At 37.4% G+C, this 24967-nt stretch overlaps 1 protein-coding gene across 4 annotated transcripts in view; it reads left to right on the forward strand.

Annotated features, from left to right (window-relative positions):
• The window catches only part of DNMT3A (DNA methyltransferase 3 alpha), a 660717-nt gene extending 659839 nt beyond the window's left edge, over nt 1-878 (forward strand). For all 4 annotated transcript variants that reach the window (XM_033935457.1, XM_033935458.1, XM_033935459.1 and 1 more), the window contains one exon: nt 205-878. In XM_033935457.1, coding sequence (XP_033791348.1) covers nt 205-346 — 142 coding nt within the window. In that variant the 3' untranslated portion in view covers nt 347-878. The remainder of the gene's footprint in view (nt 1-204) is intronic.
• Nucleotides 879-24967: the final 24089 nt, after the last annotated feature.

The following is a 24967-nucleotide window of genomic DNA, read 5'->3' on the forward strand; positions in this document are numbered from 1 at the left end:
GTCTGCTTTCTGCTTTCAAATTGTACAGTGCTGGGTACTAAATAGTAGTAGTAAATTTTGGAATTTACATAGGCATTCTGTTCAGTTACTTCCCATTCATGTAGATGGGCTTTGTTTGACAGATACTGTATAGTTGGCTACACAAGGTTTGAACAGAGTTTGTTCTCAGCAGACCTTTTACCAGTGCTCTTCCTCTCCCTGCAGGGTGTTTGGCTTTCCAGTCCATTACACAGATGTATCTAATATGAGCCGTCTAGCCAGGCAGAGACTCCTGGGGAGGTCCTGGAGTGTTCCTGTCATTCGCCACCTGTTTGCGCCCTTGAAGGAGTACTTTGCCTGCATCTAATAAGGGACAAAGAGCGCAACTGTGGAGTGAAACAATATAAGCGACCACAAATGCGCATACACACATATATACACATACACACATACACACAAAGAAATAACAACAGCAAGCAGCAGAAGACTAATAATCAGAAAGGAAATGCAGACATAGAATGGAGGCAAAAATGCACCAGAATAGAAGGATAGAAAGCAACATGAATGCAGAAATCAAGACAATACAACCAAGCAGATACTAATAACGTAATTTTCTGAATTTTAAATCTTGCTTTTATCCTATTTAAATAAGGGGGTATGTTTTGGTTTGGATAAAACTTTTTTAAATGTGTATTTTATCATGGAAAGAGAATTTGGGAGGGAGGGGTGAATATATTTTTTTTTTTTTTTGCTTTTTGTTGTCAAGTTATATTTGAAACAAAGGCTTTTACCAACATAGCAGTGCTATAAAAAAGGAAAACATAAAATTAAAGAAAAGCAAAAAAAAAAAAAAAAAATCAAAATATAAGGGAAAATAGAAAAACAGAGAAAAGAATATATATAAATATAAATATATATATATATTTTGGTTCTGGCTGGTGAAATATGAGCACAAGCAGGGAATACAACACCATAAGGAGAGATGGCAGGCCTGATGTATGCTTTCAGCTGCCAGGACTGCTCTGTTTACCAGCACCATGCACCGGTAATCACCGGGGGAGGGGGGGAGGGAGGGAAAGAATATTTACAAAGAAACATACCAGGGAAACAAATATATACAGAAATCACAAAACATCTTTTTTTAAATAGTATTTCAGATGTCTATCATGAATCAGTTTTTGAAGAAACCAGTCCTTACCTCTTGTTTACAGTTTTTATCTATATATGTGTCTGTGTGTGCGTGTGTGTGTGTGTGTATATGTATATATGTACTGTATATATACATATACATACAAACATATATAAAGAAATATATATGTGTACATATATATTTGTGTATGCATATATATATTTATATATATGTGTGTGTGTGTTTGTGTATGGGTGTCTAGGTACTGCAGTTACTGTATAACAGTACAATTTCACAATGGTGCTTATCTGCCAGTGAGATGATTAAAAACATCAGCTTCCATATTGCCTTATCAATAGAAATATCATGGTAAGAGTTTAAAAGAAAAAGAAAAATACACACAGCTAAAAGGTGCATATGGAGGTCGCACTTTAGACAGGAGTTGGAAAGAAATGATGACCTGGTAGGGATGGGTGGCAAGGCAGTGTGACTTCCTTTTCAAAGTGATGCAATAACCTTTTATCCATTTTCTGTTTCTACAGTAAGGGGGGTCATTATGATGGTAGCTTTCATCCCAGTCTCACACCTGCAATGCATTGATAATCCTCTCAGAGTTCATTTTTATTTTACTTTTTTTTTAACTGTCAAAACCTTTTATATGAAAATGGGGGGTTGGTTAGGTGAGAGGATTATATGCATTGCAAAGAATGGGAGGCATGGGGGCAAGTTAGAAGGCAAGAATAGGTCAGTAAACCGGTGCTCCTTATTTTCCCTGTGCCTGTGTATGATGTCTGCTCTGTGCATGTTACTGTAAATCCCCCTAGCCTCTTGCACGTCAGGCATCCACAGCCACGCAGGGTCAGCATGGCAAAGCGATGTTTTTACTCATCTCCAGTTCAACACAGGCTGTATGTCTTCATATGACAGAATGACTATTGTCATCTCTTTTCAGTTTTATTTTATGTTTAATTTTATACATATTTGCTTTGTTGAGATGTGTTTTTGTTGGAAGTGGGGTTTGAGGAGGAGATTTTTTTTTCATCCTGTTTAGTTGTGGCTAAAATGAGGAAAAACATTAGGATTTTTGTTTTCATTGCTAAAGAGAGGGCAGGACATGACCATGACATGTTGGCCCCTTATTGTTTGTTTTAATATCAAGCTCAATCCTTCTCTCTCTCCCTCCTCCAGCACCTACACTTTTCCCTCATATTACATGCAGTCTGACTCAATATAACATAGACTTGCATGGACATTTTTTACCCTATCTCACTAATCTTCAGTTTCTGATTGGTTTTCCTATTATAATCTGGAGAGGGGTGGATGGGTATACTTTCATTTCTTTTTTTTTGTATATATAATGTGAATTTTTCTTTCTTCTAGTGTTTGGTTGATCTAGGGCTGTGCTGTTTTGTTTTTGGTGTTTCTGGGGGGTTTTTTCTTCATATTTTGAACTCCCACTGGAAAAAGCTGTAATTTCAACAAGCAAAACTTTTTTATATCATTTTTTGGTTGTTTTATTTTATATATATATATATATTTTTAAGGCTGCTGTTTTTAAAATTTTGTCTCAAAACAAAAAAATAGAGAGAGAGGGTGTTCTTTTGAAATTTTTGCGCAAAGTCTCTCCCTACAGGTTTAGGATGAGCGTTTAGGATGTGAATCTCATTGGTGTTTTATGGTGACTTGAAATATCATACAGTGCACATGCAGCAATTGTGAATGAACCACAACTGAATCCTTTATACTCCCTTGCACTAGCAATGGGAATGATAAATACAGAGTATGATTGTGTCCTCCCCCTTCTGTGATTCTTAGGGAATTGCAGTAGGAACCAGCAGTTGAAGGCAAAAGGCATGTGTTCTTCTGTAAACCTACCTTTTATTTATTTTTTTTTCTAGCTAAAATAAAGATTTGTGAAACCCTCCCACAAATGCTCGCTCCTCAGACTCTTGTATGTTGAGAGTGTGGCTTCTAGATTTCATCAGTTCACAGCCTTAAGATTTTTACTGGCAAAGTAAAAGAAACTCAACTGCCTGCCATCAAAAAATGTGGACCCAGTCCTGGTTGTTGCTTAAAACACTGAAGAAATTGTCATAAAAGCAAGAAAAATAAGGTACCTATGGCCCTACATTTCCTGATGGTTGGAGTTATGCTACTCTATAGAAAACCTATGAACACAGCATTTTTCTCTGCAACCCTAGTATTTGAGTTGGCAGATTCTTGGTTGCATTAACTTGCACACCATTAAATTTGTTTTCAGAAAACCAGAATTATACCGTAGGTCCCGTGGAAGTGTGCAGAATACGATTTTAAAGAAACATGTCGTTGGATCTGTCTTTGTCTGGCGATATGCAGACACTGGTAACTTCACCAATACTAAGTTCAGTTTAGATAGGGTTTGTAAAGAAAGGATTCCCATTTGCTTTATCTTGGCATACCTTGTGGTATGCTGCTTACACATACACACACACTATTTCTTCTATCCAGAAGAGCAGAATACAAATCCAGGAATTAGTGTGCTATGAGAGATGCAGTGGGAATACTGTACTTTGTAAATTACCACCAAGTTGTATGTCTTGTTTCCTTGAATAATAATAAGTAAATATCATTCCTAGCTTCAGGTACTTATCACCCAAGGTAACTCAAAGAGGCTAGCCCCAGTCCTGGACCCGTGCCTTTAAATACAAGGAGTGTTCTACTTCTTAAAAATATCAGAACTGCAGCTCTGCATGTATCGGGGGTCAACAAAAGCACTGACTCAGAGTCTATTCTGGTTGATCTGGATTGAGGTGGCAACCCTGCATAGGTGTTGGGTGACGCATCTAAATGAGTTGTTTACCTTATTTCAATTCACATTGAACAGATGCCTAAGTCCCCTACACTATCATCACTGTTGACACTATTTTGCATCCCTAGAAGTGCTAGTGTGGAGAAGGATTGACTATATTCCTTTCTGAATCATAAAGGTGGTCCTGCCACAACAGGATGGCGTCAAGCCACTAGAGCAGCATGGGGATGCTTATACTGTCCTGTGGTGTTCTCTTCTGTGGATGAATGGAAGACTTTAATATCAAGGACTTTTTGATATGTGACACTTTTTCACCAGCAATTAACACATCAAAACTGTGGTTGCAGCTCCCTGCTCTCCTCATGTAATTGGTCACTAGTGATGCTCGAGAGTTCAGAGAAATTTCTTTACTACAGATCAGCATTTTAAAAAGGAACACAAAATCTTTTTTAAAACCAAAAGTGTTTTTCATATTTGACAGAGAAAATACATTTGCATATATTGGACTCATTGAAACAAACCCTAAAAGGGACTGGACTAGCACTAACCCTTCTTGCATTTGATATCTAAGAATGGCTGCCCTGGCAGGGAAAGAAAGGTATCTCAAGCAGGAGAATGACACTTACCAGTGCTGAAATTTATAAAGCTTTATATATTTGGTTTGCAACATGGAGCAGATGTATTATTGGTGATGGTTGTGAGGTACTAACCTCTTTCACAGAGTGTCTTGAAGATTATTTGAGCCTCTGCATTATTTGCAGTTCTGTAACTTTGCTGTCCTGATAGTATTGCAACTCATCTAAACAGATATACATAAACATATGCATGCCTAGATTCTGAAAGCATGAAAGTGCTTAAGAGGATGCAGATAATTTAAATTATCTGTAGCCATTCTTATGAATAGCACTGGATCTCTTATTGTGATTTTAATTTTACAAAAGCAGGGAGTATAGACAACCATTACCCATGCTTGCCAGAAGTGCCTTAATTAATGCTAAAGCATTTAATCATGCGCAGGAATAAATCCGTGAAAACAAAAACTGAGTTGCTAAATTTCTGACACCTCCAGAAAAGTGCTCTTTTTGCATTGGGGAGATGTTGATCCTACAGCAGCAAAAATCTCTGTGTTGGACTGGAATTGCAATGGGATTGAAATAGCTATCGGAAGGGAGGTGTCGAATGAAGATGCAGACATTTCTCTTATACTTCAGAGTGCAATGTGCATCTTCAACTTGGTTTACTCTCTAGGAAATGAGAGGGTTTTATCTCTGGAAAGTTTCTATTTGGATTCCAGTTTAGTATTGCCTCTTCCTACCATATGTAATTTATCACCTCCCAAAACCTAGCTTCCAATTAATCTATCAGTCTTCATTCTTGGTGTGCAAGGTTTGACCCCCTATGTCTTCAATGGGAGATAAAACGGGAAAGTATGAGTAGAATCTTCTGCTTCCTGTTGATTTCATGTTGACTGTCGGAAAACAAAAATAGACTCAAAATATTTGCAACTACATTAAGGATCTGATAAACTTAAACCATACCTTCAAGATTGTATACTACAGTGAGCATTTTAGTGGCCACAGGAGATCGGTATTATTACATTGTGCGATTGCAAAAGCTTGCAATAGTTCTGAAAAGCAGGAAACTTTGTCAGATATTTTGTAATAATTTTTGTCTTGACTGCATGGACCTCTCTTTTTCCTAATTTCTTGATCTTTCATTTTTATCTGGCTGTATTTTTTTATGTCTTTTGAATAAAAAGTACATTTAGTTTTTAGATTAAATTGCTCCCTTTTCCAAATCCAGAATTAGGGTGAGCTATAAATTCAGGTACAGTTAGTGTTTCTGAAGGCTTACAATGTAAGGGCTCCTTTTACAAGCCACAGTAGAGCTTTCTACTACAGGCCAGCAAGGTAAATGTTTTGACAATAAGAATTCTATGAGCATTGGAACATTTACGTCACCAGCCTGCGGTAGAAACCTCTGCCACCGCTTTGTAAAAGCCAGCATAAGTTAATGCTTCTGGCAGTGAAGGTAAAGGGACTTACTGAAGACCACAAGGGATAATGTTGAATCTACCCTCGCCACAGATTCACAGCTTAGTATTCCTATTTTTCATTTGTCAATGTAATGCTTATCTGGATTTGCGAAGAAGCACTCAGTGTCCCATCGCTTTAATCCCTTTCTAATGAATCTAGGTTTAGATTTTTTTTTTTTAAGTCTCTATAACAAGAATTTCTTTTTAAGGTAGGATTCCTGATCTTGTTAGAACAAAGAGTATAAAACTTAAGCCTGTTTAGGTCACTCAGCATGAGAATATAATGCTTCCATCTTAGATATTACAGTTCTGTGCCCACTAGCTTTGGAAGACCAAAGAATTATAAAATATCTTAGATGTTGAGATTTCAAATATATTTTTTAGCATTACAGTATTTCATTTTGAGAAGCTTACAGTTTGTGAGTATGTAATTTCAGAATACTGTATATTTAAACTGCACAAATATCCAACTATAACACAAGGCAACAAAAAAATTTTCGGAATCATCTGACAACACAGCACATTTTTCTAAATCAGTTTTTCACGCTGATTTCAGGTCTGTTATTAGTTTTTTTCAGTCACGTAAACTTTTAAAGTTATGACTAATGCTAGTTTATAGCATTTTAGCAAAATAGGGTTTTAAGAATTGCAGCATCAACTTAAAGAAATGTTGCAGTATCTTCGGTCCAAAGTCAAATAAGCATACAGCATAGCATAATTATACTGGACTGTGTCACTTAGCAACCAATATTTCTTCAAAAATGCTTAGAGTATGATTTCTTTGTTGTCTGGATTGACATGGCACAACATCCAGCAGTAGTCAGCCATCATACTCTCATTCCAGAAACCTTGGTAGCGACCCTCCATTAACTGAATGTCCTGGTGAAAACGTTCTCCTTGCTCGTCACTCACCATACCAAGATTTTCTGGAAAAAAGTCAAGATGTGAGTGCAAAAAGTGTATTTTTAATGATATGCGACAGCCAAGTTTCTGATACGAGTCAAGGAGATTCTGAATTCCTTCCTTGTATGAAGGAGACTTATGGTTGCCAAGAAAGTTGTCCACTAACCCCTTGAATGCCTCCCAAGCTTCAAGCTCAGCTGCTGAGAGTGATTGCTTAAAATCTTCATCCTGCATAACACTTGATATCCCTTCCTTCAATTTTGCAGTGCTGATTTTTGGAAATTTCTTAAGATATTGAAAACCTGGCGAGTTTGCTTTACCCATGGCCTTTACCAGGTTCTTCATCAACCCCAGCTTGATATGAAGAGGTGGAAGAAAATTTTATGAGGATCCACCAATGGCATGAATTTCACACTGCTTGCCCCTGGGTTATAGGTGTCCCTCGGCTGCAAGACACACTTAACATAATGTTCAGCTGTAGATCTGCTATCTCACAAGCACAGGAAACAGCAGTATTTAGTGAATCCTCCTTATATTCCCATTAGCATGCCAATGACCTTCAGATCACCACAGATGTTCCACTGGTGTGTTTTATAACTGATTGCTTCTAGTAAATTCTTCATATTCTTATAAGACTCCTTTAGATGAGCAGAATGGGCAATTGGTATACTTGGTTTGGAATTTCCGTTGTGCAGTAACACTGCCTTCAAGCTTCTCTGTGAAGAATCAATGAAGAGATGCCATTCATCTGGACAATGCACTTGTGACAAACTTTTGACGAACCCGTTGATGTCATGACAAAAGCACAATGAGCCATTTATAGTGACGAATACTGTTAAGTTATGATTCCTTTTTCTGTAATGAGTTATATTAGCATCTTTTGCAAGCAACTGCTTTTGCTTAAGCCTTGAAGCAAGAAGTTCTGCTTTTTCTTTTGAAAGATTTAGATCACGAATAAGATCATTGAGCTCAGCTTGTGTAAAGGTCTCTGGTTCTGAATCTTCAAATTTAAAACCCTGTTATTCAAAAAATCCATGAAGACTAACTAACACCGTATGAAACATTTTAATCCTCTGAAGCAACCCGCTCTACTCTGTAACACCTCTGGACATGTCCAGTAATCCTCTTCTGTAATTCTGAAATCCTCTTCTATAATCCGCCTTGAACCACAAGGTAATGGCGGAATAAAAATCATTAATGTAATGTAATTTGATGAATCACATCACATTTCTAAGTGATTATACAAAATATAATAAAATCAGGGGGAGTTACAAATCAACAAAAAAACTTTTACTAGGACAAACCAGAAACAAAACAAACTAACAAGATACAAAAGGTTAAAGGTGAACTACAATTAGATCAAGAAAAGAGCACAAAAAAAGGATAAAACATTAGGATCACATAATTCTGGATTGTGACTAGCTGCTGCATCATCATCACATTCCTCATCATGTTCCACAGAAGCAAGTCCATTTTGTGGAAGTACAGGAAGTGAATCATGAGGAACAGGCCTAATAGTAGAATCCAGAGTAGGATATATAATTTTGTGCTTGGTTTTAGCTGAGAAATCAAAAGTAGCAATCTTTAATATGGTCTTGTGGTTCCCTCCATATCATTGGAATTGCAAATGATATTGCTGCCTTTTGTCGATTGAGCCAGTCACGAAGTCCGTTGGAACAACTGGTACAGATGATATGTGGAGCCCAAGACTTATCCTGGTCACTCAGTGGACAGCCAAAGTACAATTTGTATACCTTCTTCAGATCTATGTTAATTGGGCGACGTGTTTTCGTCATGAATGAACCACAGACGTAACAGAAACTATCTGGATGATTAGTACAATGTCTTGGCATGATAAAGACTGATATTAATCACCACCTGTAGCATAAAAAAAACAAGACAACTGTTGTTAACCCTCCTTGTATGTTTATACTATAAACACGATATATCACCCAATTAACATTTATAATTAAATATAATGAGCCTCATTACAAAACTGTAACGTGCTATTGAAAAACTAAACAAAGATTTGAAATTAGCATGAAAAATACTACAAAACGCACCCAACATTAACTCAGATGAAAATGATGTGTTAACCTGTGTAATGATTTTATTGTATTTTAACAAAAGATTATATTACAAGACCCTTAGACATTAGTGTCATATTTTCTAATCTGTTTTGGTATTTTTGGAAGACCTTAGAATTTGCTCTTACAACACACGCCTCTTCATAAAAATGGCATCAATGAAACATTTAAAGAATTTAAATATCATTAAATATAAATATTTAAGAATTACAGCATAAACAGGCTGTACAGCTCCAAAGCACAGATATAGTTTGGGTCCGCTTCTGTATAGGTCACCTAAAAAATCAGCACTGACTATTGCGGTGCTAAGCGTGATTCTATAAAAGACGCACACTATAGAATTACGCTTAGCATTGCCTAAGAGATGTTGGCCATCTCTAGGAGTAGAAAATGACACAGGGATAAATTTGTCCCCGTCCCCATAAGTTTTGTCCCTGTTCCTGCCCTATTCCTGTAAGCTCTGCTTTAACTGCACAAGCTTCGAACACTTATGATTGTAAAGTCTTTGAGGTTTGTGCAGATGAGGACAGAGCTTGCAGGAATGGGCCAGAGACAGGAAAAGAACTTATGGGCACGGGATGGGAAAATGAGTTCCCATGGGGACAGGGAAAAATTTGTCCCCGTGTCATTCTCTATCTAAGAGTCCTAACTTTAGGAGCACCATGTTTATGCCAGGTTTTTTTTCACCTAAATATTTGCACCTAATTCAAAAAGAGGCACCTAACTCGAAAACACATCCACGATCTGCCTCTAACCATGCCCTCTTCTAGGCACTCTGGACTAGGTGCCAAGTTAGGCACCTAACTTTCAATTCAGTCCAATTAACAGCAATTATGAGGTGTTAAGTGCCAATTGGTAACAATTAAGCCTATTCACCAATTAAGTTAGGAGCCTATATTGGCTGTGTGCCTAACTTTAGGCAGACTATATAGAATTTGCCAGTTTGTGAATATTGCCTGGAGCATATATTTTTATGTGATCCACTGTATAAATATGATGATCTTAACTTAGCTAAAAGAAGATATCCCATATATATCCACCTATTTCACAGTGTGTCCATAAGGTAAAATTACCCCAGAAGAAAGGACAACTACCTCCAAGTTGAGCACATTCAGATCTTACTTTGGAAAATCTAAAGAAACAGTGGAAGGAGAAAATCAAAGATCTTTAGGAAGTAGCAGATTTCTATCATGGTCTCCAAGATGTTTATACCACATTGCAGTACACCTATTTGTTCCACAAATGGCACTATACTTTTGACAGAAGATTTAAAAATATAGAACCATTGAGCAGAATATTTCTTTTCTTTTAAATTTCTACTCCAGCATGTCTGAAGATATTCAGAATGACATCCTTCAATGAAAAACTGGTTAAGCTAGACGGACATTTTTGCATTGGATCAGTAAAGCTATCAGCCAGCCTTTGCCAGAGAAATATCCAAGACCAGATGGCATACCAAGCCAGATTTTCAAATAAGGAGACTGATTACACGCTTTTATTACTCACAGCTCTTTCAGTGTATTTGGATCACAATTTCTAGAAAAGGAAAGTCAAAAAAGAAAATAAACTGCAATAACGACTGTGAAATTTCTCTGCTGACCATCCCAGGAAGGTGCTGAAAACAGTAATACTAATTAGAAGGAACGATTTCTGACATTTTCCAGACTTCCAGTATAGATTTAGACCTAGTCATGATGATAGTGTGGTCTTGAGCAAAATCAAGAACTGAATATGATTTTTTTTAATTTAATAAAGGTCTTTGATATCATAAACCTCAATGGCATGTGGAAAATCCATCAGAAGCTTGACTGCCCAGATAAGTTCATTTCTATCATCAAATGTTTCTACTTAGGGATGCTGGCCAAGATGAAGTAATGTAGTAAATGCTTTGATTCTTTCCAGTTTTAAATAAGTCAAGGCAAAATAGACTTCTGGTTCAGAATTTGGTGGCTCATTTGATTGTTGGTAAGAAAGTTGCAGATCATGTTACTCTGATTTTGGTCGAGCTTCATTGTTTGACGATTTCATCAAGAATTACATTTAAAATATTGTATTTTGTCTTTAAGACTTTGAAAATGAGTGTTCTAAAGTATCTTTCTGATATGTTGAAAAAGTTTTTTCCTCAATGTTTACTTCATTCTTCACAGCAGTCACTACTGCTTCCTGTATTGTCACATATTAAATTGATATCTACTAGGAGCAGAGCTTTCTGTTAATGTTGGTCCCATGAAATTGAATTCTTTGATTGATGAAATGACTGAGGTTTCCAGTTATCTCAGCTTCCATAAAGCTGTAAAAACTTGGCTTTTTACAAACTCATTTAATTGATGGGTGTAACACTAGATTTTAAATTGCTACTATTATTGATAATTAATGTTTTCATTTTGAATTGTTATATATGATATATGTTATATATGTTGATAAGTCATTGTAAACTACTTTGATACTTTGTGCTAAGCGGTATATCAAGTGAATAAAACAAATGATGCACCTAGATGCCTTCCAGGACATGGATTGGGCTGTTTACATCCAGTCACATGCAGATGGTGATATCTTCAATGGGAGACGACCACAGGCTCACTAAGGTAGTGAAATCACTTATTTGTGGATGATTGCACTAGGAGTCCAGTCAACGAAGGACATCTTAAAACAGAAAACTCAGGTAGCTAGGTGCTTTGAACTTACTATCAACCTGAAAAAAAAATACAGAGATAAGACACCAGCCACATCCATCAAAGGCCTACGATAGCTCAGCATTTTCAGCATGGGTACTCAGTTAATTCAAGCGACCAATTGCTATTTCAGAAACATTCTTTTAAACACAACCAATGTTGACACAAGCTTTTCTAAATGTATTGCCAAAGCAAGTACTTCATTTGGCAGACAGATTGTATGGAAGGAGACTACCTGTTGAGAGCATGGTGTACTAGGCAGTGATATTGTCAACTGCTATATGGATATGAATATTAGATGGTATGCCACAGAAGGCTCAGGCAACTTAAGCAATTTAGTAAGTACTTCCTGAGACTCATGTACAATATAAGATGACAAGATAGGATCTCCAGCACAGAAGAAAATGGTAGTAAGATTTCAGCTTCATTGGACAGGCCATTTCATAAAGTTGGAGGACATCGAAATCCCAAAAACTGTGACCAGCTAAAAAGTTGGAACACCTCACAGGAAAGGTCATGTCAGATTCAAGGACACCTTCAAGCACAACCTTAAATTCTGAAAAAAGAAATCTTAACTGTTGAGAACACATGGCTTTGGAAAAAGTTATATTATAAAACCAGCTCAGTCATTTGGCAATCCAAAGCTTGGAAACCAATCATGTATTAAGACAACAGCAAAAGGATGAGGGGGAAAAGCCCAGCTCTACAGCTCCATCAACTGCAGGTTACAGCTGCATCGCCTTTGGTCTCAATTAGCATTCAAGGGCTGGTTTTATGCCACAAAATTTAATCAAAGGCAGTTGCTAAAAGACCAATAGATGCATTAACTGTATGACAGATAACATGGATGCACTTAATATTGTCCACTGAGGTAGTGTGGCATGTTCTGCATTTAACAGTTAATGTGAGTTAAGTTACTGTGCATTACCTGTAAGAGATGGTCCACACTCAGTCCATCACTAGCAGATAAGGTGAAAATTAGCACATGCTAAGTGTTAAGTCCCCACAATGACAGCCCATGCTAATTCCCACCTTAACTGCTTAACATACTGTAGTAAAATACTGGCCTCCTCAGAACCTTATTGACTGGGTCCAGACTCCCAGTTCAGAATCCGATGCACAGGGATGAGACTGGGAATACATTTAAGAACTCTCAATGCCTATTGATTTAATATAAATTATTTTTCCATATCACATTTGCACATGCTCTATATGAATTGAATACACGTTTAGATTTTTTTCCTCCTTCAAGGAAGCTTAAGCATTGGAACAGGATTAACGTCTTAAATATTATGTTTACTTGTAAGATTGGTTTAGGTGTGATACTGTATCTTTGAGCAGAGAATAAGCTAAGCTGTCAGGTATGGTATGTGGTGGCACATCTGTGATTACAGGCCACTTCGCTAAAGTTAGGAGGAAGGTCCTTTCGATGATTCAGCACAGGCAGCTAAATGTTCAGGTCGCAGCACTGAAATGGAATCTGATTGAGCTCAGTACCCTTAGGGAGCATGCCTCTACCTAGATGACTTTCAAGTATATCAGGAGACATATTTGAGCACCAGTTTTTGCAGAGCCATATACCACAGAAACAAGTGATCTCAGGCAAGCTAATTTCCAGTTGTATAAAAACATTTAAGAGATCATTTAGTAATGGTAGTGTGTGCTATCTGCTTCAGGATCCATAGAAATAGAAGGCCCTGTGGAAAATGTGTGTACTGTTAATATATGAATCCCATAGTACTAGTGCTATCAAATCATTTGGGGACATTAAGAAAAGTTCCTCCCATTTTGTACCTTTTGGAAAATAGTAACTAAAACCCCTTTATTCTATAAGCTTCTGTCTTCACCCCTTCTCCAGAAGCCTTACATTGAACCATCTTTAGCATTAAACATTAGAGAGCAGTGCTTTTGAGTTAGTACTCTTCTAAAAGTTTCATATCCATTTTTGCGGGGGACTATTTTTATATTCAAAAAATGTTCTTCTAGCTCTCCAACACGTGAGCAGCTAAGCAAGTGTACTCACGTTTTAAAATAAAGAATCAAAAGTGATAACTTGCAAATCTGTGCTTCTAATGCTTTCAGTGTAGAGGATGCATTAATTGGTTTATAAAGGAAGTACACCAAAAATTGTCTTTTCCTGTGCCATCCCTCTTTATGCTTTTTTTTTCAAGTCACTTTAAATCATCTCCTGAATTCATGATTAGTTCCATTTCAGGAAGAGTGCCTGTTATCTCTGTGTCGTAGGCAGTGAGTGCAAAGTGTTTGAGGAGTTGGCAGTGTTGGCAATCACTCTTTGTGATAAGCGATTGCTTGACTACAGTGAAAGTGGAATCAAGTCCAACTTTCCGATATTTTTCAAGAAAGCACTGCCCTTTTTTTTTTCAACAAATCTTGTCATCCACTTCCATTTCACCATTTTCTGTACTAACTGCATTTAGGCAATCGGAATCTCTCCCTGTGCCTAATGCTCATGTTATACCTCCTTCAACAAGCACTGTGATGGCACCATATGCAATTCATCATGGGAATTTTGAGACTCTGGAAACTGAAATAGCTGTCTTCCTGTCATCATTTGATTGATTTCAGGGTTAAATGTTTGTCAAATGAAGCATCAGCAAATTCTGACACTTCCAAGGAGATCTAAGACAAGGCTTTTATGCTTTATAGTTGCTGTACTGCCCTGTAACATAAAATAAATGAAGGTGTATATGTACTGTGAGCTTCCCATAGGCTTGTATAGAAATTGATAGCACATGTCTCTGTCATGGTGTATCAAACCAGTGCTTTACATACCACAAAAGCTCTGGCTCATGGCTTTTTTGATCCTTGTTGCACTTCATTTGTGGAATAAGAGGTGCAAGAAATGTCAACCAGTAACAATCCTTTTGTGTTAGTTTTGGTTTCTGTTCCAAATTTGGACAAAGATTGAAGTTATTTGCTAGAAAATCTGTTTAAAGAAGAAATATGATAAGTAGCAGTGGAATAACTTGTTTTCCAGATACTAAAATTTCAATTCCGAGCAACAATTTTGGATTCTTTGGAAAGCAGTTTAGCAATGCAAAATATAAATTCTCTGCAAACTCAGATAACAGAATGTTATAGTGAAGAGCAATTGATATTTATTCTTTTTTTTTTTTTACACTCTATATTGCTACGTGGTATTAACGGAGTGTTCCTTCAGGTTTTGGTTTGACCAGAATATTATCTACAAGGAAAACGCAGCCTGAGTAGAGCAATTCATTTTCATTGAGCAATATTGGTGTGCATAAGAGGATTATAACCAGTAGGCAAGAACTGGAAGTCACCTAGCCAATACACAGAATCACCCTTAAAGGCCTTATTTTCACATCCATGTTTATCAGTGCTGAAATGCCTTAACTGCCAGCGGTGCATTCCACTGGAAGCTAAGGTGCACTGAAAACAGCAAATTGTACTATGTGGAAATAATGTTTCTTCTTTTATTCAACTTAAATACTTTCATAAAAAGGAAAACTGCTTTGCTCAAAGGCAGCTGAATTTTTCAAAGCACTTGAATTGAAAGTTTGGGTGTACAAAATTAGTAGTAATTACTGATTAAGCAAACATTTTCAAGCTGCAGAATGTGCCTGGGTTGCAAGATTACATTTGCATAAAAAAATGGGAACTAGAATCCCATGAGTGTCCACCAGAGCTTCAAAATAAATAAAGCAAAAGCTGTGAAGTAATATAATGGGATTAATACCGTGTTGACACCTACTCCCAAAATAAAACTTTGAGAGAATGCACTTCAATTCACACAGAAAATTGAAAGTCGTATGATTTTAAAGTTGCATATAATGAATGCATTTTTGCTAGTGAAAAATAATAGTCATGCCTTTATTGGTGACTGCTTATGGCACATTGGGGCAATGGACATATAATGGCCTGTCACTAAATGGTAGCATCTATCTCTCAAATAGAAGGACTGATTTCCTACAAACCCATTATGTTTTTGTTTTTCACCATGGCCAGATTTTAAGGCCATTGTTTAACTTTTTTTTTTTTTTTTATCAAGCTCTTCCAGTGTTTCCTTAAGGAAAAATAATTACATACATGCATACACACACACACGCAAACACGCTAAAACAAAACATTTTGAACATCATAATGTTTTTCAAGAGGTGCTGAACCACGAATTTAAACAGAGAAAAACTTTTAATACATTTTCAATGATTATTTTTCATTTGCACAGCCCTAAAACTAAAATGAAAAAAAAAAAATGCCTGAATTCCTTAAAATAAGATGAGGTAGTAGGCGATTCAAAAAGGTGCTATACGTTTTATTAAAAATATATATTGTTAAATTAAATCTGCTGTCTGGACAATGACTGTTTTTTGTTGTCTTGTAGTGGAGTTCTAAAGAGCACTATTATTTTACTCTTATATAATATTATTATTATTATTACTACAAAGTAAAATTTAAAAAAGGCATTTTAACTTTGTACTTGAAAACAAAAAAATATGAAAGATTTCATGTGTTTTAGCCTAGCATTGAAGTAGTTGGTGCTTTACATATTTGTGAAATTCATGTATTCATAATGGAGGAATAAACTATTGTAGAGAATTGGATAATCCCTTTTACTGTTACATATGATGGCTCATGCTTTATTCCCTGGTAGCAGACTGTTTATTCAAACATTCCATGCAGCTATAGCAGTGGTATATCTTTACTCCTCTTCTTTTTCTATTATTTATTTTGTTTTTAAAAAAAGTTAAAAACCTGATGGTTCCTCCCACAGTTTCTTTGGTGTTCTAGCATACTCTTCAGCCGCAATGGCATGCATGTTTTTTTTTTAATTATTATTTTGGGGTTCTTGGGGGGAGTTTTTTTTGTTTTTGTTTTGTCCTTTTTTTAAGGGCTGCTTCAGTATTTATTGACAATGTACATTTCACAGAACAGATGCTAGGGAAGGGGGGAAGCAGTAATGGTGAGGATTGTTGGAGGGCAAGGGGGGACATGAACCCTCCACCCCCTTCCCTGTAGCATTCTGTTGTATCTCTATGTAATAATGATTACTTGTGACATAGCTGTTTATGAAATAAAGAGGTCAATGTGTGGAGCAGGTGTACCACTCTGTTCGTTCACCTTCATCCCATTTTTTGGTGCCCAGAGAAAAAGCTCCTTTCTAATGTACTTGTGCTGGAGAACACTTGAATAAATGTACTGTTTTGTGCAAAAAAATAAGTTTGTCTCCCATTATCTGAATTCTGATTTTGCATTTGTTTATCAGAAGTAAAGCACTCAAAAGTCCATCTAAATTAGATCCTTTTTTTCTGCTTAAAAAAAGGCCATGTCTTTGAAAAAGAATTAAATTTCACCAAGATATCCTCTCTCTTCTTTTTTTTCATTATGACAGCATTGTAATTCTGTACGGGAAAAAGGCATTTTGTTTCAGCTTATCTAGTTCTGCTTTTAACTGCGGCATGCCTTGGTCGTTGTATCCCTCGCCTGTACTCTACCACCCTTTGTGTTCTCCTCTTCTTATGTAGTCCCTCTAGTCTCACTTTTGTTCCTTATCTCTATCAGTTTTTCAGACCTTACCCATTCCTGCATCCATTTTCTCAAGCTTTTCTTTACTTCTTTCTCTAAGGGTAGTCTATTGGCTCAATCAGCAGACTGAAAAGCAAGGTTCAGATTCCACTGCCACACTTTCAGCGGTAAAAAAAAAAAAGTGGCCTTAGCGTGCACTTACACCGTTTTTTCCCATATGCTAAGGCTGTTTTTACCGCAGCCAGAAAATGGCTAATTTTCTGAATTAATGGTTAATTATTTCTTTTAGTATTTATATCCAAAGTGGTTTACATTCAGGTACTCAAGTATTTTTCCCTTTCTGTCCCAGTGGGCTCACAATCTGACTAACGTACCTGGAGCAATAGAGTGTTAAGTGACTTGCCCAAGATCACAAGGAGGCTGCAGCCCTAACCTCTAGACCACTCCGAGGAGGTTATGCACTAATGTTGGCATTAGCATGTAATCACTAGCACTAGCCCTTAGCATGTAATAGCGCTAGCTATTTTGTAGGGGGTAAGGGCTCACACACTTGTCCTGTGTTAATCAGCGCATGACAATGTGGCTGTGTTAACTGATTCATACTATAATGCCCATATCATGCCCAGACATGCCTGTTCAAAAAAGAAAAAAAAAATTTTTTTTAATTCTTTATTCATTTTTTGATATCAAATACAAAGTGCAAACACATGAACATTCAAGTAACGTACTATATTGCACTCTACAATAAAATATTAAACTGTTTTATCTCTCCTTCCTACCCTAACCCATTCCCCCTCCCACCTGGATATGTATATGTAAAAAAAATTTAGCATGTGGCTTGTGTGCACACATTGGGCTTTTACTGTAGGATGCCGCATCATGTCCCACGGTGAGCCTTTTAAGCTGCTGTAAGTGTGCGCTAGTACCACAGCTTAGTAAAAGGAGCCCTTTATGACCTTGGATAAGTCACTTCACCCTCCATCGCCTCAGGTGCAAACTTATATTGTAAGCCCTCTAGGAATATGGAAAAAAAAACTAACGTACCTTGAACTAATACAGAAAAGGTATTAGTGAAATATAACTAAAATAATGTTTCTTCCTTTCCCATCGTGCTCTCATGCTTCAGTGTTTCATTTCCCAGTCTACCATCCTTGCTTTTTCATCCACCATTCTCTGTCTATCTGTACTATCTGTTTATCTACACATCTGTCCCTCTAATTCCCCTAACACATTTCCTCGCTTATCCCTTAGGATGTGGCAGAAAGAATATCAGTAAGCCAGCAGTGTATGGACACAATAAGAGTAGGTACATCCAGTCTCCATGGTTGCAAAACTACTTTCCTATCCTCCATTACAGAAGTAAATGTGTTAGCAAAGCAGAGAAGGAGCAGCCGGAAAAACTAGAAATTATGCTTTTGTGTCCGAGAGGAAGAACAACTCCTAGGGATTGATTGGCAGTTTTTGGAATGCAGCTCACCTGTTGTCAACATTGCCCCCTCTTCTTTTCTTTGCCAAATGCAGATCAGCAAAATGTAGGTAGGATATACCAGCACACATCTATTCACTTTCAACTGGTTCTAAATATTCTTGCATTCTGTCTCTTTTTTTGGCTACTTCATTGATAAATTGTGCAGCACTTTTATCCAAAGGATTTTAAAATGAAGGGGTTTTCTAAATGTGAAACATTGATAAGAGTATGAGGTACTTTTTTTTTTCTATACTTATTTAATAATGAGGGGGAAGATAAGCAGACTAGTTTGTATAGCCTGTAAAGAGGAACGCAGGTAAAAAATAAAATTAATAACGGGGTTAGAACACCTCCCTCAGTTCATTCTATATTATTTCTGGGTTTTGCTATTTTGTATTCTTTGCAAAAAAATTGTGTTTGGGGTTTATATGTCATCAATCATGCACACTGTTTCTCAATAGCAGGCACAATTCTTCAACAGCCCTGTTGAAAAATAGTATATGCTATTATCTGAGGACAAGCAAGCAGCATTTTTTCCACATATGGGTAGAAACATAGAAAGATGACGGCAGAAAAGGGCTATAGCCCATCAAGTCTGCCCACTCTACTGTCCCACCCCATTAAGTCAGAGTGCTACTCGACCCACGTAGAGATCCCACGTGGATGTCCCATTTATTCTTAAAGTCGAGCATGCTAGTGGCCTTGATCACCTGCACTGGTAGTTTGTTCCAATGATCCACCACCTTTTCTGTAAAGAAATACTTCCTGGTGTCACCACCAAATCTCCACGGAGCCTGACAAGGACAGTGCAAAAGTCTCAGGTTTTCATGGAACTGAGAAGCTGTTTCATAGAGTTTCTCTAAGTGCATCAAATGTTTAACTTTTTTTGTGCCTTCCCTTTCCTTTTTAACAGTTTTTGGTCACATTTTTCTATTTTATTTCTTTTTCTACCATCCAGTGTAAAAATGTTGATTTTTCTACCAAGCTTTTGTTTCTAACCTTCAGACCCTTTCCAGCTTGTATTCAGACCAGGAGCACTGAATCATTTTTGGCTTTCAATCTACTCAACCTCTCTGGATTATTGAGTCCTAAGTCAAAGGCTCCTAGTGGCTTCAAGTGGTGCACTCGGTATCAAAGGACCATTTCATGTACAGACCCACATAATTAGTGTATCGAGTGCCTAGGTCCTGAATACTTGGACATTTCAGTGCTGACTCTACAGTGTCCCAATTGTAGGTAGCAGTAGATGTCTTGCAGCTGTCTCACCATTGAAGTGGAATGTACTTTTTTTTTTTTAATCCATGCCGCAAAGGATGCCTACAATATAGGCATCTGGCTCATGTCTACAGAGGCGACTAGGCATGCCTACCAATGCCCAAGGCTGGCATTGACATAGTTTCTACCAAAAGTGGTCTTAGGTGTCCATAAGCGTCCCTGTGCATCTTCAAAGGTGCGAGACAGATGCTTTAAATGTAGGCCTGTAAAATTCTGGCCTACATTTAAGGCGTCTGTTAGAAAAAAAAGATGTGATTCTCTAAAGGACACCAATGCGTGATTGACACACGATTGTCACCCTTTAGAGAATCAGGCCTGCCCTTCCTGCTCTGCTCTAAATTGCAGAAGAGATCACTTAAAACCAGGAAGTTGCAGTACGAAAAACTTTTCAGGTCAACTTCCACTACATTGAGGATGGTTGGAGACTCCAGTGCCGATGCTCAGCATCCAGCACTGACACCATCAACAACCCATTCCACGTCTTCTTCATCAGTGTTGCCTGCCTTGGGGGAAGCTCATAAGAAAACTAAGAAGCATAAATGCCTTTCCCCCCATAAAACATGCTTCAGCATCATCCCCATTGATGTGTTCCAAGCGTCAGCACACTGATGCCAGATCCCCTGTACAGCTGGTGGCTCCTCTGAAGTGTGACTTGACATTGAGGTCCCCAACGCCTCAACACAACTCAACTACGGCCTGAAGTACCCTTACCAGCATCGGTACCAGCCCCTTCTCTGCAGGAACAGCTTTGCATGCTGTAGCAGAAAGAACTAGCTGGGCTACTGTGGGAGGATTAAATGACTTGCTCAGGATCACAAGAAGCCATGTGGCATTTGAGCCCACAACCTTAGGATGCCAAGGCTGTAGCTCTAACCACTACACCACACAATAGTACTTAAGTGCTTTGAAAATTAGCTTGGAAAAGATACAAAGAATGGTAATCAAAATGATTAAGGATATAGAACTCATATGAGGAAAGGCTAAAGAGATTAGGAATCTTCAACTTGGAAAAGAGACAGCAAGGGGAGATATAATAGAGGTCTATAAAATCCTGAATGAAGTGGAATAGGTAAATAGCAAACAATTGTTTACTCTTTCAAAAGGTACAAAGACCAAGGGAACCTTATGAAGTTACATAGTTACATAGTAGCACATTAAAATAAATAGGAAAAAAATATATTTTCATTCAATATACTGAATAGTTAAGTTCTGGAACTCATTCCCAGAGCAAGTGGTAAATGCAGTTAGCGTAACAATGTAAAAAAAAAAAAAAAATTAGTTTTTTTTACAAAATCCAGGAGGAAAAATCCACAAACCATTATTAAGTAGACCTAGGGAAAGCAACCACTTACCCCTGAGTTTAAATAGCATGGAATCTGTCAGGCATAGGTGCCATAATTTCAAAATGATTGGGGGATGCCAAACAATACAAATTATCCTCCCCGGATACAATGAAGGAGCTTGCTCAATATTGAGGGTGTTCAGCATCCACAGAGTTGGTTCCTATGTTGCAACATACTTATGATCTGAATTGGCCACTGTTGGAAACAGAAGGCCTAGAAGGACTGTTGGTCTACTCCAATAGGGCAACTTTTAGGTTCTTAGTGAATTCCTTTGGTCCCCAGAGCACCCCTTAGTGCCCACTGATCTTTGCAAACAACTTTATTAACACAGCATTTACTTTCACTACTCATCTTTCCTTTTTATATTATGGCATACCAAAATACAAGCATTTCTGGACAATTATAGAGGCAATGAAAAGACTGTCATGTATCCTCTATATTAAGCAGATTATTCTGCCGCAGCCACCATTTCCAGGCTTTAAATATTGTATAATAATACATTTTGCTATTTGGCTTGATATGGTAGTCACAATATTGTGTGCATCACTGTTTTTTATATATTTTATTTTATTATTTATCAATTATCAATAACTTACCAGTTAAATCACTTGCACAAGAAATAGTGAGTTCTCCATAAGGTAACCAATTATATGCTTAAAGCATCAACATTTAAGAGATTCAACCTCTTTCTTAGACTACTACTAAATGAGGAGGGGGAAGGCAAAAAAAAAAAAATTAGATCAAAAGGAAATAGAAAAATAAGTAAAGGCCTATACATTACATTAGTTCATTAATAGTCCAGCTGATCTCAAGATATATTAGCAATGGTCAACCTCTTGAGGTCTAGAAAACATCTAAGGTGTTCAAGAAGACAGAAAATATATCTCAATCCCAAGTATTTCACAACACACTTGTAAGTCTATGCCAACAAAAAGGTAGCTTCAAATTCTTTTGTTTCTTCTCTCATGACCACAATTTTTTTTTCTTCTTTCCCGAGTGGATTTTGTCACATCTGAATATAACCAAACCCACTGTCTGCAAGATATACCGTAGAGTTCTTAAAATATAATTGTATGATAGCACTCAAATCTTGTCCAAAACCAAAGTTAACAAAGTTGCTCAATAAGACATATCAGAAAAGGAATTTTCCAATTTAACTGAGATATCATTAAACTCATTCCCTTGCAAATGAGGCTGTACTTGAGTCCCAAATAGTAACACTTCATCCAAAGGCTGAACCCCTGTAGTAGTAGTCTTCTTTGATACAGACAGATAATATGACTTATTAATCAAAGGAATAATGTGTATAACTGCTTTGAGTGGGTTCCAAGGAGCTTCAAGGATTTGGTACCGGCATTTGATCTACTTCATCAGTGTCGGGCTGGATATTTGCTGAAATCTAAGTAAATTACATCTAACACATATCTTTGATCCAATTCTCTGGTTGCCGAAAGAATACAATTAGATTCGTTTGGCACAATTGACCTTTATTAAAAACATGTTGCCTCGGATCTTGTAACCCATTATATTCTATGAAGTTCACTATCTTTTCCTTCAGCAATGCTTCCCTTTTCCTATAACTGAAGTGAGGCTTACTGGCCTGTAGTTTCTCGCTTCATCTTTGTGACCTCTTTCATGAAGAGGGACTACATCTGCTCTTCTCTAATCCGACAGAACTTCTCCCATCTCCAAAGAGTTATTGAACAAATCTTTAATAGGACCCGCCAGAACCTCTCTGAGCTTTCTCAATATCCTGAGATGGATCCCGTCCAGTCCCATGGCTTTGTCCATCATCAGTTTTCCATAAATGGTGCAGTATCCACTCCATTCTCATGTGTAACTTTGCCAGCCAATCGTAGTCCTACAGGATTTTCTTCTGGGAACACAGAGCAGAAATTTGTTTAGCAAGTTTGCTTTTTCCTCATCACTCTCCACATAGCAGCTCATAGCTTCTTTCAGCCTCGCAATTCCATTTTTTTGTCTTCCTCCTTTCACTAATATACCTGAAAATACTTTTGTCACCTTTTTTTTTTTTTTTTAACTTTTCTAGCCATTTACCCTTCTGCTTGCACTTTCACCAGATGTATTTCTCTCTTGGCTTCTTTCAATTTCATCTGGTATTCTTTTCTTTGCTCCTCTTGATTTTTTATTTATTTTACAAATGTCATCTCTTTTGCCTTTATATTTTCCACCACTTTGTGGAAAACCATATTTGTTTCCTTTTTCTCTTGCTTTTATTTATTTTCCTCACATAAAGTTCAGTAGCTATTTTTATTTCTCCTTTCAGCTTGGATCACTGCTTTTCCACTTATATCCTCCCATACTAGGCCCATTCTTTCTGTTCCAGGCTACACCTTCACAGCAGACCTACAGGTGTGTTAAGTTGCACTATAGCTAAGGCTGTTTTAGCTCAAAGCTTCTTGCCATGAGCTTTGCGGCATACATGGACTCAATGAATGACATCTATTTTGAAAAGTCTTATAGTTTTAGCATTGCTGTCATTTCATTGCAGAAGAATGAAATTGAGTCATTATGACAAGTGTCTTCAGTATTTCTTTAAAAGGTTTTCTATCCCGTACCATCTACTATTCTGGGTGGCTTACAATTGACATAAACAAAAAAAAAATAAATGGACATCATCAGAATAGTAACACAGAAATTGATAAGCTCAACAGTTTCAACTCTTTGAAATTATCCACAATTAAATATAGGCCTGCTTAAACAGGTGGAGGGGCATAATCAAAACATATGTCTAAGTGCAATTTGGGTGTATGGCACTAGATGCCCAAAGTCTGCAGTGGAAAAATGCCCATTTTCAAAAAATACATCTAGAATTTTTTTTTTAATCATCTATCTGGATGTCCATGTTATTGTTCATCCAGAACACCAGGATGTCTATCTTTATACCACATTTTTTATTAGACAAGACCATTTGGACATGGGAGGGGCCAATCTTGTAATGAACTAGCCACCCAGACTTGGCAACAGAGCAGTTGGACACCTTACAAGGCACTGCTGGGAACTTCACAAAAAGGATGCCACATAAACATCTCACCAGAACTCCCTTATAAGTTATGATGAGCCCCCCAAAACACACTATACCCACCTGTCTACAACCCCAGTAGCCCTTATGGCTGCAGGTTCCACCTATATGGTAGAAGAGTTGGATTTGGGGGGTTTTGGTGGGTGCACTTGGTTTAGAGTAGCTTATGGGCCTGGGTCCTCCTCTCTATGTTTCACTAGGCCACCCCCCAGGCTATTTAAGACACCTGTGTGTAGCTCTACTAGGCGTTCCTATACCAGGTGCTAATGTTCTGAAGATAGGTATTTACTTTTTTATTCTGATCTTTGGGGGGGGGGTGTGAGGGGTTTAAACAACACTGGGGAAGTGTAGGGGGGACTTTACTTTGTCTCTGCAGTGGTTTTCTGGTCCCTTTGGATACCTTTTTGACACTTATACCTGTTTTTACATTGTCTAACTCGCAACATTTAATTTTTATCCGGGATGTCTAGTAAAACATTTGATTATCCCTGCATGACAAATAAGTCTATGTCGTCCTCTATCACGCCCACATACTGCCATAACCAATCCTCCAGATATGCCCCTTTCAGCTCTGGGCACACAGCGGCATTCAGAGACATAAAAAGTCCTGCGATAAGTCCAGAAAGTCAGTTTGATTATCGGCACTTGGACAACCTGTCGTCGTCCTAGTGCCAACTTGGGCGGGTTTTTAGACATGTTTAAGTTTTGATTATGAACCCCAAATACTTTGACTTGTT

This window comes from Geotrypetes seraphini, chromosome 3 (genome assembly GCF_902459505.1).
Source record: "Geotrypetes seraphini chromosome 3, aGeoSer1.1, whole genome shotgun sequence".
Taxonomy (NCBI): domain Eukaryota; kingdom Metazoa; phylum Chordata; class Amphibia; order Gymnophiona; family Dermophiidae; genus Geotrypetes; species Geotrypetes seraphini.